This window comes from Mycteria americana, chromosome 17, assembly GCF_035582795.1.
Source record: "Mycteria americana isolate JAX WOST 10 ecotype Jacksonville Zoo and Gardens chromosome 17, USCA_MyAme_1.0, whole genome shotgun sequence".
Lineage (NCBI taxonomy): Eukaryota > Metazoa > Chordata > Aves > Ciconiiformes > Ciconiidae > Mycteria > Mycteria americana.
Window position 1 is genome coordinate 8,204,585 of NC_134381.1, and position 16,554 is coordinate 8,221,138.

Here is a 16,554-nt window from a genome sequence, read left to right on the forward strand (position 1 = left end):
GAGTCCTCTGGGCACACATAGCTTGATCTCTGAGGTTAGCACCTGAGGTTAGCACCAGAGTTAGAACTCTGAGGTTAGCACCAGGTATCTTGGGCCCCTGGGTGTAGTGCATGTGATGTGGCCAGGTAACTGCTGCTGTGCTTCCAGCTCCATGTCACCACTCGAGAAGGGGGGAAAAGAGGAAGATGAGGAAGTTTCTCAGCTCAATTTCTGCAGCGTATATGATAGAGGATCTAGGGCCCTTTTCTTGTGGGCATGACTTCGCAGCTTGGGAGCGTGAGCCTTTGTGAGCTGATAAGAAGTGCTCGGCTCCCTGCAAATCCTGTGCGTAGCTTTTTCCTCTAGAGGGTGGGTAGGTGCAGCTTTTCTTTTCTGAAAGACTCGAGGAAGGGTGGAGACGAGTGCCATACACATGTCAAGCGCTTTCTCTGTTTGGTGGTGCTTGGAAACAAACCGCAGCCTCTCTGGGCCCCCGCTGGATTTCCATGATAAATACAGCAATATTGACAGATAACGTGGCCGGCCTGGCTCTTGTCAGCTCTGCCTTTTAGCAGGTTTGATTAATTGCTTTACGATTTCACGTCCAGCTGGGGGGCCACTCTTGGATCACTTCTGCCCCCCATCAGGTAGAAGAATGGAGCGGGCTGCTGAATGCGTCTATAGACGGCCACCATGTGCCGAGCGGGTCACCTCATTATGGGGGAAGATGAACTCCTTCCGGCACCGTGCTGCAGCATCATGTTGACTGCATCACTTCATTTGCATGCTCTGGAGGCTGAATTGGGATAGCTTGGATGGGAGGGAGCACTTTGGCATATACCAGACTGGAGGGTAAGGAGGAGAAAGGCACCAGGTCCTGGTACGGGGGGTGGGAGCTTGCAGCCTCTGACCAAACCTGGAGAGCCAACTAACTTGATCCTGCACTATGATCTAGGAAGAACCTGATGTGGAAACAGTCCCAACAACTACAAACTTGGTGCTGAATGCTGAATGGGGAAATGACTTAAAATCTCCTTGCTTTCAGTTTGAGAATGCTTTCAATTTTTAATCCCCTTTTGGAAGGAGAAACCTAGTCTGCTGTGCGAGTAGCAACCTACGGTTATGCCTCTGTTGCCTGGTAAAGAAGTTCTCCCACTCCTTCATGATCCAAATTGTGTTGGCTGAAAGGGCCAACACAACTATTTTTGTTAAGCAGATGAAATGGCTGTTGATTCAGATCTCACCTCAGTATGTAAAAACCAGGGCTTCAAACAAGTCTGCATCAGACAAAAGCATTACATTAAAAAAAAAAAAAAAAAAAAAAAACAACAAACCAACTTCTTGGTTTTGAAACTTCATCTTACCGCTTTCCCATGCTTGAGTGAAAATAAGTGGGTTGGCTTTTGGCTGCACAGTACAATCCCTGTTGTCTGCCCAGGGATGTGACACGATTATCTTTTGTTAAATGCATCTTCAAAAATTCATTTAGAAAGAGTTAATTGCCCTTTGGCAACTTTTCCTCCTCCCTTCCCCAAGAAGGCTTTAAAATGTTAAAAAGGTCACGAGTCCATTACAATGAAATGAACAAGTGTCTGCAACATCCACAGTTTGTTTTGAAGTTGTGCTGGATCTATAGAGATGGAAATGCGAGCAAAATTGAGGAGATTATTTTTGGAGACTTTTTAATTAAAACCAAACAAAAATCTCTGCTTAGTTTCCTTTGCTTTCTTTCCTGCTTGCTGTATGCCCTTTTGGCTGGTGATTTTTGGTTTGTGATTTAAAAGTTGTAAAACCCCTTCATTCCCCGCACCCTTTAATTTCTCCAGATGAGTGGAGCTGGTCTGTAAGTTGTGTGAGCTTCCAAAAGAAGAATTGAACCATTGTAACATTGGCTGAGGCTTTTGTTAAGCAAATTTCATTAAGAGACCGGGATCTAGCAGGTCTTCAGGAAATCAGATCTACTTTGGCTGGCTCTGCCACATCCTGCTCAAAGTACTGCTGTGCTCTAGCGTATCCAGATGGCAAACTAGCCAGTTTGCCATGAAACTATGTTCACTGCATGCACAACTAACTCTGAAATAGCGGAAGACAGCCTGGAACCCTGCACTACTGCGGTTGTGTGGAGGGATGTGTACACCGCAGTGTGTAAGTGCGGTAAGCGGAGGTTTCTTTAAGGGAATAAGCTATTGAACAGCACATGGTGGTGAGAAAGCTTAAGTTTTGGTTTTAAGCTGCAAGGTATGTGGCGGGTGGCTTCTTGCCTTAGGGGAATGAAATGTCTAGCGGTGGAAAAAAAAGCCTCATGGAAGAAAGAAAAAGCATGTTTCAGTTACAGGTGACTTTTTTTTCTTGAGGATTGTGAACAGCTGTGCAAAACCACCGGAATTCAGTCAGTACCGTTTTTGCATCTGGTTTGTCAAAGCATATCTTGGCCATACTGTATTTTCTTGGGAGCTTACTGTATTTTCTTGCTTTTCTGGAAAGGGATGCTGAATATCCCTCCTTATTACACCTTGGTTTTCTTCAGGTGGTGAGAACATCAAGAGTATAAATCAGCAGTCGGGAGCCCATGTGGAGCTTCAGAGAAACCCACCTCCGAACACAGACCCTGGTGTACGAATATTCACAATCAGAGGAGTTCCCCAGCAAATTGAACTCGCTAGGCATCTCATAGATGAGAAAGTTGGTGTAAGTTCTATCTCTGTTGATCTTGGTCTGTCTCTTTCAGATGTGGTGTTTTCACTCTTAGGTACATGTAGGCCTGGACTTACAGGATGGCACAGAATACACACGCTTATGTTATTCAGCTTCAAAACCATTTGCCTGTTAGCAGCTGTCTTTGAACTTTGGCTCTCCAGCATCCATTGGACTAATTTTTGCTGTGGTCCCAGAAGGATCTGACTGTTTGCTGACATAATCAAGGGTAGTGTGCAGCTGTATGAGAGGGAAGAACAGCAATAATAAAGTATGAGAAGGCTGTCAAAGGAGATTTTTTGAAGGGAAGACAATAGTGTCACTGCGTGAGAATGACACAATCCTGGCATCATCATCCTGAAAGTAACACTCAACTCCTTGCTCCAGTAAATCCAGGATGACTTATCTTCTGCTTAATGCAGTGCTGTGGTATTGAAGCTTAATAATGTCAGGCTGGAGTACTACTGAAGGGGGAGACTTGGGTAAAAAAGCATGGAGAATACTGAACTGGGGCATGGTAAAGCTGAAAAGCAACCTTTATGCTGAATTGCCTGAGAGGAGAAGGCTTGATACCAACCTCGGGATCCAAGCTATTCAAAGGAAAACTTCAACTGTGCCGTAGTCCCGTTAGCCCCTTTGTGGGCTGGCCGGAGTTGCTTTTGAAGCTGGGCTCCTGGAGTGTGCTGACAGTCCTGAGAACTTCGTCCTTGGAGAATCAGTCACTTCTTTCAGGTGCTGGGGTTTAGTGGAATGTGTCCCAGGCTGTCTTCTCCTCTTTCTTACTGCTCATACTAGCTGCCTCTACCCTGTGCTTAAAGCTGGCATTAAATATTTGTGGATTCTGTGACAGGGTACCAGCATGGGTGGACCTGGAGGATTTGGTCAAAGTCCGTTCAGCCAAGCACCCGCTACACCTCATCAAAAGTAAGTTTCTCCATCTCATCACAGGTGGGCTGTGGGGAATGGCTGGGAGCTATAAAGGCTTCGGGAGAAGGGTGGAGGGCCCTGAAGGGGTGGTGTATAAGTGGAGCCTTTTAAAGAGTGAGCATTCAGAAGCAAGAAGCAAATGAGAGGAAACCTTTAAGCTTGACTACAGGAAGGATTTTAGCTATTAAATTATAAACAAGGTAGGTAGTGGCATCTCCAAAATTCCTGTCTCTAGTGCACTGAGAGTATAGAAAGAAGCCTGAACTGCATACAGCACAGGGAGTGCTGTACAGTATGATGTGTCTTCATCTTGGCTTCATGAACAAACCAATATCAAGACCAATATCAAGCAGCCAACCTACACACTGTTTCTTTTTGTTCCCATGTTCACTTGTTTGCTCAGCAGTTGGTGACCATAAATAAAAATTTCACTTCTGTGGGCAACTTCATGTATACGACCTGTTAAGTATTTTATTATTGTCTACTTCAGCGTGTCTTTTTGTCCTCTGCAGTGGTCCTCAGGCGTTCATGACGCAGGGTTGGGGCAGTACCTACCAGACATGGCAGCAGCCTGGACAGCAAGTCCCAAGTGAGTGTCTAGGCCCTGGGTTGGAGAAGGGTTGGTGTTCCCTTTGCAATTGCTGCTCCGTGCCTACAAAACACAGGTTGTTCACCCGTGAGACCACTTGTGTGAAAACAGCAAAATAATTTCCTGAGCAGCAGAGGTGTGTGGAGGCATGCTATGGTGTTTGAGCTCAGAATAAGCTGAAGTCCATCGAAAACTGTAACGCCTTTCGTGCACTTAACTGCTTACTGCTTGTTTCTGCTCTCTTTGTGTGGAAACTCAGTCCTTGCTGCCTCTTCCTAACAAAAACCTTAGGCTCTCTTCTGCCAGGATTCTCCAGGCAAGTACTTGCCAACACCACTTCCCCCTAAGAGGCACACCGTGTCTGGTGGTGAGCCTTCCTATCTCTTTGTTCTTGACCTTATCAGTTCTTGCTTATTTTCTCTTTTAAATGTTCCTTATGAGCTCTTCTCACTGTTCAACTCCCAGTCTGATGGAAAGACTGGGAAAGGAGATGCAGAAAATAGAAGACAGGGTAGGCAGGGCTTCTATCCTGGTTCATCCACACTGTCTGTAGTAGTGTCCCCTTGTCTCCTTTTGGAAGTTGATGGGAACTGCTCAGCCTCCACAGTGCTAAATGCTCAGAATGAGGCCAGGAGGATAACCAGCTTGCAAATAAATAAATAAAAAAAAAAACAGTGCACACATGTCCTTAGTTATGAGTTCAAAAACTGAACCCAGATCACCCCTGCTGCTGGGCTTTCTACTTTAAGCCACCAACACGGAGTCAGGCTGGCTGTTATTCTTCGAGGTTTGATGTGGCATTTTTTCCTAAAACCCTGTTTAGTCAAAATTCAGCAGGTTGGAATGGGGAGTCCCCCTTTTCAGAATAATTGAGGTAGTAAATGCTAGTGGTGATGTTGGTAACTGCATCATCCTGTGTCTTCAACAGCCAGAGTAATGGTTTGCCCTAAACAAAGCAGATTCATAATCTGTTTGGTAATCTCAGAGCTCATGTGATGGGCAGTAATGTCCAACAGACACTTTTCAATCACAATTTTCAAGGAAATAGCAGTTTTTTAATGGCCTGGTCTTGTGACTAAAGCTAAGCACCAAAAAGTGTGTGTGTTGGGGGTAATTTTAAAGGGGTTTAATGACAGGTGCTTTTCAGTGCTAAGGCTGATTTAGTAATGAATTAGATTATTAACTTCGGTATAAATGCCCACTCTTAGGTGCCTGAGGTAGGGGAAATGTTGGAGGAGCAATGCCTGCCATTGCACTTGTGATTCCCTATAACACTGATCACATTTTAATGTTTATGAAATTGTGCATGTATGAAATTTGTAAATCCTCAGTGCTGCATTGTTAACTTAGTGCACTTCTGAAATGTGTGTTACAGTGGGACATAGGAATCCTGCATGGGAAGTGTGCGTTAAACTCTGAAAAAAATGCCTCTGGAAGAGTCCTGCTCCTTAACGATTGCAGTCTAAAAATCATGACTTTTCCTTCGAGCTCTAGGGACTTGTAGAAGGTCAATAGTTGTTCTATTTTCAGGACAGCAAAATGCAATGGTGGACTTGAAAGGACTTAGTTTTTTTGGAACAGTATGGTACTGAAGAAGAGTTATTTTCCCATTAGCTTGTTTTACATGAAAAATTGTTATTCCAATCCTTTGCTGTGCACCCCCAAGAGCACTGGACTTCCCTGAGCTTTGGGAAGCAGAGCAGTCAGTGCGGCAGGGAAAGCCCTACAAAAAATGTCATTTTTATCTTCCCATAAAGCCTTTGAATAAATGCTTATGAAATGTGCATTGCTATTTGCCTTGCAAGATGCCTTTAGAAACTTACCTTCTTTTTCACTGCCCTGAAACATCCTCTTATTCCAGTGGCTGGTGGGCAGGATAAAAAAAAAAATCTCCCTTCCTGCAACATATAGTCATGTCTCAAGCTCACACCTCCTGGCTTTGGAGCCTGGTATAAGCAGCACAGACCCTTTGAATCCCCTGATTACTGATAGTACAGCTTATATCCCAATGATGACTGCTTTGCAATGAGTTTGTCAGGTTTCTGGTGGCTCCCAAGACCGGTGAAGCATCCTTCCGTGCCGTTATCCTTCCCCTGTATGGGTTTAGTACCACAAGGCTGTGTTTTGGGGGCAGATGTTTTATTTCTGCTGTTGAACCTGATGGAAAATGTTGGCTCTCTAGTTCCATGTCTACGTAGGATCCTCCATGTTCCTGTTTGTAGCCAGGCATACTGAAGGCAGTCTTGGTAAGGAGAGAGGACAGACAAGATAATGCTGTGCTTTAAGCAGACTTCACCGCTTTCTTCTGCTGCAGATCACAATGGTACCCAGTCAGGCCAGGTGGAGTTCACCAAGGCGTGGGAGGATTATTATAAGAAACTAGGTAAATACCTGCTTTTGCACTTTAAGTTTTAATTTGAAAACAGTCTTGCGAAGGGTCCCTTCCCCGAGTGCTGCAGCCCGTTTGTTCGCGGCTCTGCTAGCCCTGTCAAAGAGCCGGCTGAGTCGTTCTCCGAGCAGGCTTCCTAGGGACAGGCTCGAGAGTGCCCTCCTTGTGGGAGGAGGGGCAGACCCCCACCCCCTACACATGTATTTAGATTTTAATTACTTCCCCCATCTTAAATAAATTAACTGGCTGGGGAAACATTTTGCTGTGAAATGCATTTAGCTGCATGTCCTTTCAGCCTGCTGCGGACTGTAATTCTCCTAGAAGAAAAGGCATTGAAGGAGGTCCTTTGTTGGCATTAGCAGGTGGACAGTTGAGGCAGCCTTGACCTCTGCCAGAAAAGGTCCTGACTTGTAGCGTTGGTCAAGTCTTTTAACCCGCTTTTATGCCCCTGGACAGGACACTGCTGCCCTGTTCCCTCCACCCACTTCACACTTGCAGTGTATTATTTTCCCCCTTCCCCCCACTTCAAAGCCCCCCTTCGGCTGGCGTCGCAGGGCAGGGCTGTACGTGGAGCACAGGCGGTTGGATGGGCCGGGGAGAGCTCTCCTCCACGCGTGTCCCCTGTCCTCGCCTGCCGTCCGTGCGTGTAGTGACTCGTGCTCGGCACTCACGCTCTCGCTGTGCCTGCCTCTCTCTGCAGTTTTCTAATTGCTGTGTTTTCTGTTCAGGGCTCTTTTTTTTGTTTGTTTGTTTGCTGCGTGTCTGGCTGAGGGCTCTTTGCTCTAACTGCAACTAAGGGACGTGCGGGCATCCTGCCTCTGCACCCAGCTGGCTGGACTCTCCCCTGCAACAGCACTTAGACGTGCTGGATTGAAGGTGTCTTAGTGCTGCAAACAGGGGGAGTCTGTGCGAGGCCAAGGTTTTGGGGTCTGCGAGGTCTGTCTCGGTGCGGGCATTGGCACCGCTTATCGTAGTGCAGTGCGGGAGTCTGGAGACCGCACCGCAGAGCCGGTCGGGGCTGTTAGGAGGGTGTCGTGGATGCCTCTCCGGACGGCGTGTATGCGGTAGTGCTGAGGGCAGGTGGAGCTCGCTGTGCTTTGTGTAGAGCTCATGGCTCCCTTTGGTCCCGTGGGCTCTGCAGCTGGCAGCAGTTTGACTACCCCGGAGCTGTGTGCTGGGGCAGATGGTTCGCTGGAGGCTCGCGTGTGGGCACGTTGTGCAGATAGGTATTGCCTGCCGGGGCTCCTTCAGACGTGCTCTGCTGGTGAGAGTGGGGGTGAAGGATGCAGACCCCTGAAAACCAAGTGAGATGACTCAAAACATGGCTGTTTCCTTGGCAGCTCCATGGCTGGAGGTCGAGGTGACAGGTCTCCGTTCTGTCAGGGGTTTGAACCCTCCATTCCTGTGCTAGATGGGAGTGGACTGACAGCCTAGGGTGGTTGATCTGCAAACTGAACAGCTCCCAGCAAACGTGCTTTGGCTTGAGCATGTCCCAGCAGGGGGGAGACTTGGCTTAATGCCCTTTAACAGGGCACAGGTGAGATGAAATCAGGAACTTGAGCTTTTCCTTGGCTTTCTCTGAACTGAAGATGCCCAACACTGTAGTAAAGTGGAAGCTGAACTGTGAAGTCTGGGCAACTGAGGTAGATCCAGGGCCTGCCTTGTGGAAAGGTAGATGTCACTGGCTGGAAACTGTCACCTGTTCCGTATTGACGTGCCCCTTGTTGTCATCTTTGCACAGGCCAACAGAGCCAGCAGCAGAACAGCCATCCCGATTACAGCAAAGCATGGGAGGAGTATTTCAAAAAACAGAGTGAGTGAAACAGGGTTACTGGAGATGAATCAACTCTTGTTGTAAACAGAGTTAACTCTAATCCAATGACTTGCGTCTCCATCCCCTGCCACTATTAGCTTCCAGCCCTCTACAAAACCCCTTTGGTCCTCTCCTGTCGGTGATGGTGCATGTAGTTCTCCCACTGAAAGCTCTCGGTCGTGCTGTCTGCTGTCGCGCCTCGGGAGAGGTGCTCCCATTGAACCACAGTAGACCTCGTGTCCGCGCTGGCAGTTGGCCTGCCTGGGGGAAACGTAGCGCACAGCAAGAACTGATGCTAACAGAAAGCAGAAAGCTGAAGCTGGGTCGTTGAGGGGGTAGGAGAGCTCTGCGCGCGTGGGAAAACACGGGCCTGGCTTTCTCCGCTCTGTTAAGAAGCGCATGATGCCGACTTCCGGATTTGCATTTGACACCGTGCTGCTGGAGCCTTCAGGCCAAGGATGAAGGGTGCAGGCTGCCAGACCCTGTCCCTGCAGCCACGGGAACGGTCTCCTAACGCTTTCTGGCTGCTGTTGGCTTGTCACTTGCAAGCCAGCTCAAAGCCTGTCCTGTCGTATCCAAACAGCAGATAGCCGGTGTCGTTCTTTCAGATGTCTGCAGCTGTTGGAAGGGGGCTGGCTCTTCTTTAAGCTTTACAAAAGGAGATCCTAAGCCTGGGCTTGGTCTTACTGAATTGCTCATCTCTCCCTTTTCCCTTCTTTTCCTCCAGGTCATGCTGCCAGTGCTGCTTCTCAGGCAAGTTCCCAGCCGGACTACACGATGGCTTGGGCAGAGTATTACAGACAGCAGGCTGCCTACTATGGGCAGACACTAGGGCAGGCTCAGGCCCACAGCCAGGTCTGTATTCATGTTCCCTGAACCCCACTGCTCTTTCCCTTGGGGAATTGGGTACGTTGGCCTTGCCCTGGTGTGGGGACTCTGCTTTGGGTTCACACGGTGAAGCAGAGAGATGTTTTGTGGCTGAGGAAGTGATTGCAGAAGTGAGAAATTGCTCACTCTCCCCTGTCGTGTTGTCTCAACATCAGAGTCTTATTTCCCTGTACAGGGTGAGGGGGTTTTTGGGAGAGGACTGGGAGGTTATTTGTTTCTCCTGGGGGCCTTTCCTCATAACCCCCAGGCTGGTTTGTGGCTTTGGGGAATTAAAGTAAAAGGAATGATGGAGACAGGCTGGCGAGGTAGCACAACACTGGCACACCGTGCAGTCCAGGACCATGTGTGCAGACTTTGCCTTTTCTCTTGCAAGCTTTGTGCTTGGAGCTGTGCCCTTGCCTGGGGAGGGAGCACCCTGTCCTGAAAGGGGGGGGACAACTGTTGAAAAATAATTTGGATTAACCAGCCTCCAAGTAAAATCTCACCGGACCTGTCACTCAGACCGCCGGAGGGTTGTGTGGGATTTATCCTGATCGTACCCGCAGGGCTTTCCTGAGCACTGGGTTTGCAGAGCGAATGTCTTAACATTTGGCAAAAAGTGCAGAGCACACATACACCTTAGTGGGATCAGCCACTTCTCCCCACTGAATCGTGTTTTTACTCTGGCTCCTCGGAGCAGAAGCTGGTCCGGACGCAGGCGGCACGGGGAGCCAGCACCGTCCTCAGGCAGCCGCAGCCTCCCCGCTGCTGCTCTCCGGCACTGCCGAGGTCGAGCGGGGCGAGCCGGGTGCAGGAATCGGCGCTTGCCGCGGGCGCTGGCCAAGTGTGACCTAGAAGCGGTGATAAAAGGGAGTTCTCTTCATTCCTCTCTCAAAGTCTGGCCCTCTGGAGAAGAGAGATCTTGTTCGATAAGAGGCATGAACTCCTGGAAGGAGAGCTCAGGGATAGCAGGCGTTAGGGCAGAGATCTCTTCGATAGCGCTTTGAAGCATCGTTTGAGGTATATATCCTGCTCGGCTGGAACGCGGAATGAGAGACCTGTCTGTGTCGGGGGAGGAGGGCTCGACAGCGTTAAGAATTTGCTGCCGCTGAGTAACTTTTCCTTTTTTCCCTCTCTCTCTCTCTCTAGGAGCAGTAGAACAAGGTCCTCGTGGCAATTTTTTTTTTTTTCTTGGAATCATTGTGGAAGAAAACCTTTTTGTAACAGAGGTTTCTAGATTTGCAACATTTTGATGAAGACTTTTCTGTTTGTTTGTGAAACACTAGTTGTAGGATAATCTATACTGAACTTTTCTAAGAATCAGGAACGATTAGTAATGTACTAAACTTATGGACATGCTGGTAATTTTGTTTCCAAATTTGTAAAAAAAAAAAAAAAAAAAACAAACCTCCGGGATTCTTTTTGGAGAGAAGCCAGAGAATTTGCAGGCACCAAAACGCACCCCGGAGCTGTGACATTTCAACATGTGGGGTTTTGTGTGTTTTTTCCTTTTAATTTTCGATCTTTTCTGTTGCAACAGAAAGAGTGGCTTGGAAGTCTTAGGTGGTATGTAACAAATCCTAAAAAGAAAAAAAAATTTTAAACAGTATTTAAATATTCTTAAATATGTAAATTCATTAAATGTTTTACTTCTAATTTCTTGTATCTTGGCTGTCTTTGATTTTATTGCATTTTTTAAAAACTGAACTATGATATGTATTGTAATTAATTATGTGAATTCTGTATTGAGGCAGTTACTGTTTTGCTGTCAGGCAAGTTATGGGCGGGGGGGCATTTTGTAGGGTTTGTATAATTTCTAGAGTCTAAAGGGGTAATATAAAAACGTGTTAATTTTTTTAGCAATACATTTTTTCATGTCTCCATTGCTAGTTGCATTTATGTATCTAAGACCTCCAAGCTTGTTTAAAAAAAAAAAACTTTCCTCTATGCTCTCAGAAATATAAATACTGTTATTTTTAATATTAAAATGAATCTGCTATTAGTACCTTTAACAAACACTGTGGAACATAAAACCATATAAAAGGTAGTAACTATTTTTTAATTCCAAGGTGTTTTTTGCTTTTTCATTTATTTTAAATATTTTCTTATCTAATATTTGTCAAATTACCTAGAGAAAGAAATGAATCTAGTATTAACCACAGTATGCGCTAAATAATTTTGATTTAATAAAAGGGATAATATGATTTCCAATGTTTACTGTAGTGTTTCTTGTACAGATAACAGTGTATTTTTAAAGGAAAAACGGAATTGAAGCTATTTTTTCTTGCATTTTTAATTGCCCTGCGGGACATTCCGTTTTGAAATGTACTGAAGTTACTGTTCTTGGGTTCTTTCCTTATTTTTCCTTATGCTTGAAATGTCTAACTATAAAGAAACGCAATTGGATAATGTTGAGCATGGTGTTTAAAAAAAAAAAAAGTGTTCTTTTTATTTGACTGACAGTTGCATTTTACACTCTATATAATAAAATTTCCACAAGGTGTCTTGTGGGTGAAGTATTTCCAGTCTGTTTTACTCAGTTTGCTCCCTCTCCGCTTGCCGAGGTCCCCGCGCAGCGAGCCGGCAGCCCGCGGAGCCCCGGGTCCTCTCGCCTTCGTGCTCGTGCTGCGTCGCCCTGGGATGATCAGTGAAGTCAGCTTGAGCCTTAACTCCAGTGAAACTCTATTAATGTCGCGTCGAAGTGTCTCTTGGCACCGTGACGCTGAGGATTTCCACAGTAAGGTGCTGTAATTGTAGCCGTTTGGGCCAGAAAGAGCTGTTTTTAAACAAGGGAAGTTTTCTATAAGCCAGGGGGGCATGCGTCTACAGCCGTATAGATGTTTTGCTGCTTGTCGAGGAGGCGGCAGCCCCTGGTTTTTTAATACTCTGAACTTGTTGCTCTTCCACAACTTTGTCTTTGCGGCCGAATCTGCCCAGGACTCGCCCTCCAACGACCTCCCTGTAAGCGGGGCTGCCGGAGCAGCGCTGGCCCGGGGCGGGAGAGGCGTGCGGGGGGACGCGGCTCTGGCCGTTCTCATCTGTTGGATGTGTTAAGGAGCAGTAACTTTTAGTTGTATCCAGGCCAAGTTTGGCGATACCTCTAGTGCCTTCAGAGATCCCTTTCTTGTAAAATGTGAGTTTTGTGCTCCTCAAACCTAAAATAGCTCCCTGCGCTGCTCCCCAGCCAGCTGCAGGGGAGTTACAGCCGGGGGAAGGGAGGGAGGGAGGGAAGAAGATCCCATCTGCAAAGCAGGGAGCGGGAGGCATGTTGAGAGCCGGAAGAAAAGGAGATGTAGCATCTCTAAATATACCTCCAGAGAATCAAGAGAGACATTGAAAGATAGGATAGTAAAAGCCACTTGGAAAGAGGGGAGAGGGGGGAAAAAATGGCTAGAGGAGGGCATAAAGGCTGCTGATGGGAATTGGGAGCGGGCATTACCGAGAAGACTTCCTTCTAATTCATCTTCCAAGCTCTGTGCCAAAACAGCATTTGGCATGGTTCACAGGGAGCAATTGTGTGATAATGAACCCTAAGGTGTCCCTTAATTGAAGACTGAGTATTACAGATTGTGCCAATAGTCGTAAATGGCACAGGATTGTGGGAGGATGCATTTTCTTAAATGTATCTGTAAGTACAGATTAGTGAGTCTCCCCAGTGAAATACCCATACTATAAATTATGGAAATATCTCTTTCTGATGCAACCTTTTATTGAGGGGGTGGGGCAGCAAAAGAAATAGTTTGCAAGCCTTTGAAATTTGGCCTGTCATTAAGGTGGTGCCTGCAAAGCTGGGTTTTCATCAGCAGTCTGGTGTCCTGGAAGGCTAAAGTGCTTGAAATGTTCCCAAGTTCAGCAATTTGTTTTCCATTATTGCTGCCTGCTCGGGGCGGAGGGGCCGCAGCCATTAAACTTCTTTGTGTTGTGAGTCCGCGATGGGCTGGAGAGGAGCAGGGCAGGAGGCGAAGAGATGCCTTGGCACCTCACAAGGGGCTGGTGACCTCTAGGTTCCTCCAAACCCTACTCCAGCCCTGCTGCCATCCTGGTCTCGGGCTGTCCAGGGGCTCCTGGGGTTGCTGCGATGGTCAATCCCACCCCAGGGCACCCCGCGTTTCACTCCGGGGTCTGTAGGCAGCTCCTTGTGTCTCCTGGCTCTGGTGTGTTGTGCAGCCCAGAAGCTGCTGTGGTGCCTTCAGGCCAAGTCTGTGGTCTCCAAGAGAGGAACAGAGTCTCCTGCTCAGCTCTGGGCAAGTTTAATCCCCAAATAAAGCAGATTAAGCACTGACTGCATTAGTTTTTGTGGCAGGGAGGGTTGGTTTGCCCTTGGGCAGAAGCTGGACGCTGCAAGGAGCAGGGCAGGTCCCCACGTCACTGCGTAGGAGCTGGCACGCGGGCAACATTTGGGGCTTTGGGGTCTGTGAACGGCGGTGGGGATGGCGCAGCCTTTTCCTCCTTGAGGGGCACCAGCGGCCATCACGGGGCCGTGCCCGGGTGTTAATCCCGGGGGACAGCAAGGAAGGGGACCTTCAGTTTGGGGAACGCTCTGCCTCCGGAGCCTGGCATTTGGGGACGGAGGAACTGGAGTTAAAGGACATCCCAGGTGAGTGCCCGGACAGGAGGGCCCCAGCTCCGGCTCGTTCGCTCCTGCTCTTTCCTATCTTTTACAAATAACGTTCCTTCCTTCCAGCACCATCCCTTTCCCGAGGCCTCGGCGCAGGCACACGATGGCTCCGCTCCCCCCGGCATGAATCCATCGCGGTTACATTCAGCGGCGCATCTTCTGCGGAAGGGTGCGGGCATCTCAGCCCCGCGTCCCGTGGGGCTGCCCGGGCTGCGCGGCACCTGCCCCGCTCTTCTGGCAAAGAGACTTATTTCTAAGTAGAAATTTATTGCGGTCCTTCTGCAAACCATTTCTGAGCAGCAGCCTGAAAAAGCACGTCACTAAAGCATCTTGTTGGGTTCACGATGACCCCGATGCTCTCCTGTGCTCTATATTCGGTGTGCCTGAACAGGCAAAGGCTATTTTGGGAGCAGAGGGGAGACTTTAAGATAGTCTAAAATACTTTCTTTAATTTTGCATGATTTGAGAACGAACTACATCATGGACATTGCGAGTTAAACCGAAATGATTATTGAAAGAGACAACCAGGCATGGGACTTTTTTTTTTTTTTTCTTCCCTGACTATTAAATATTTAATTGCATTAAAGCAACAGTATATTTACAGTAAGCTGGGTGGGTGATGGACGGCGTGGTCGGAGGGAGAGCTCGTGGTATTTAACTCGAGGCTTTTTGACACGATGTGGATGTTTGTGAGGTCCCACCTGTGCTGCTGCTTCTCCTGCAAACCCACTTGGTTCATCTCGCTCTCGGGGGGATTTTCGGGGCTGTTGGTGCTTGTAGGGTTGTGGTGCGGGGCGGGGAATCGGGATCTCGCGGTGGCAGGTTGTTCCTGTGCAGATAAAGGTGTTGGTGTACCCTGTCAAGCAGCACACGGGTGTTTTATTCCGTGCAAGGAGCTGTTTAGCCTTCATTTGGCTGGTTTGGAGGTTTTTCCCCTGGCTTAGCTGTGAGTAGCAGCAGTGCAGAGCGGCCGTCGCAGACGGGGCATTTCTCTGCCCTCTTAGGGATGGAAAAGACACAAAGGGAATTTTCCACAACTTTTCATGCTGGAAATTAGCAGAAACCGGGCACTGGAAAACTGCTTACAGGAGGGACACCGGAATTAGGTGATGTGAGGATGAGTTGAAATAGCCACAGCTCCCGGGTCCGTCGGCGAGAGGGGAAGGCAGCCCCTGGAGCCAAGGGCAGCGAGCGGGCGGGCTCCGAGCCCCCGTCCTTGTCTCGGCGTCACCTTGGTGGGTGCTGGAGATGGAGGGGGATGGTGGGGAGGGACCAGCCACCCCTGGGACAAGGGGAATGGGGTGCCCAGGTCCCCCGTGCCACCTCCCTCCAGGTCTGGGGCACCTGGTTTGAAGGCAAGTGACCCAAAAGAGCACCTCTTGATGTGGGGGCAGGTACCAACAGCCCCCCAGATTATCTTCCCACTCTGCCCCTTATCACTTGAGGAAATCCTATTTCAAGGCCGCTATAAAGAAGCCTCTGATCTTTGCAGAGGCCGGCTCGTTCCCCTTTAATCCCGGCCAGGCCGGGGTGCAGGTGCCGCGGTCCCGGGGGATTAGACGGTCCCTTCCCTTTGTGCGAGCCGTCACTCACCGGCAGCCATGCCCCGGCGAGCCGCACCGACCGGCGGGGCTCCTTGTTTGGGCCATTCACCGGGGAATATTAAACTCCGCCACCATGGAGTCATTACATGGGGAGGCAGGGGCTGCCGCTCTGTTTGTTTTGGAGAGAATAGGGCTGGCAAAGGGCAGGAGCCGCGGGAGGGCTCGTCTCTCCCGCCTGCCTCCTCGGCCCACGGCCAGGGTCACCTGTCTGCAGGACGGCCCCGCTCCCGGCACCCATCCCTGCCCTCCGCCTCGGCTGGGCATGGCCTCGCTGCCTCCAGCGTCCGTGGGCTTGTCCCTGCCCTCGTCCCCCGGCCCCGGGGATGCTGCCCGGCCACAGTCCGGGGAGGCTGGGCTGGACACCTCGGACCCTGGTCCTGCCCAGCCTTAGCTGCCGTCTCCCGACACCGGCTCCTGCAACCCCCCGTCGCAGCCAGCCCGTGGGTACGGGCAACCGCTGGAGCAGCACGGCCAGCGTGGCCCTGGCCCGGCCCTCGTGGGGAGCAGAGAGAGGGGCCGGGGGAGTGACGGGGCTCACGCACAGCCTCTGCCCTTGGGCAGCTCGCCCTGCCCTGCCCTGGGCGCTGGCCCTCTCCAGGCTGGTGTCTCAGCGCAGTCACCAGCGTGGGTCCCAGTCTGGCAGCTGGAGCTACTGGTGCAGGAGAGATGGCAGTGGGGTGTGGGAGAGACGGCGGTGGGATGTGGGAAAGACAGCGGTGGGATGCAGGAGAGATGGCGGTGGGATGCGACTGTCCTGTCCCCAGGTCACTGCCAGAAGGGAGGGAAGGGTGCAGACATTTTCCTGCTTCTCCAGTCCAAAAACCACCTCACTCCCTCCCGCTCCATGCTGTCGGGCAGGAGCCTCTAATGGTGGGGAGCACCTTTGGCATCAACCCTGGGTGCAAAGACCATGGAGATGAGGCCTTGCTTGCCTGGCCCCACAGCCTGGCCCCAGCCTCGCCAGGACCCCCAGGGAGCACCCAGCCACTTTGAGGAGGTTGAACCCCTCGGTGCCTCATTCACACCCAGCCGACACATTTGGTCGTGGGCAAAAAAAGCCATCATGAGGCTATT

General features: G+C 49.5%; 1 protein-coding gene across 5 annotated transcripts in view; it reads left to right on the top strand.

Moving 5' to 3' along the window:
• Window positions 1-10,666, top strand: part of FUBP3 (far upstream element binding protein 3) — a 39,978-nt gene extending 29,312 nt beyond the window's left edge. For 4 of the 5 annotated variants that reach the window (XM_075519390.1, XM_075519389.1, XM_075519391.1 and 1 more), the window contains 6 exons: window positions 2,507-2,667; window positions 3,524-3,597; window positions 4,113-4,189; window positions 8,320-8,391; window positions 9,119-9,246; window positions 10,408-10,666. In XM_075519390.1, coding sequence (XP_075375505.1) covers window positions 2,507-2,667; window positions 3,524-3,597; window positions 4,113-4,189; window positions 8,320-8,391; window positions 9,119-9,246; window positions 10,408-10,416 — 521 coding nt within the window. In that variant the 3' untranslated portion in view covers window positions 10,417-10,666. The remainder of the gene's footprint in view (window positions 1-2,506; window positions 2,668-3,523; window positions 3,598-4,112; window positions 4,190-8,319; window positions 8,392-9,118; window positions 9,247-10,407) is intronic. The other variant, XM_075519393.1, reaches the window with a different exon arrangement.
• The last annotated feature ends 5,888 nt before the right edge of the window (window positions 10,667-16,554 follow it).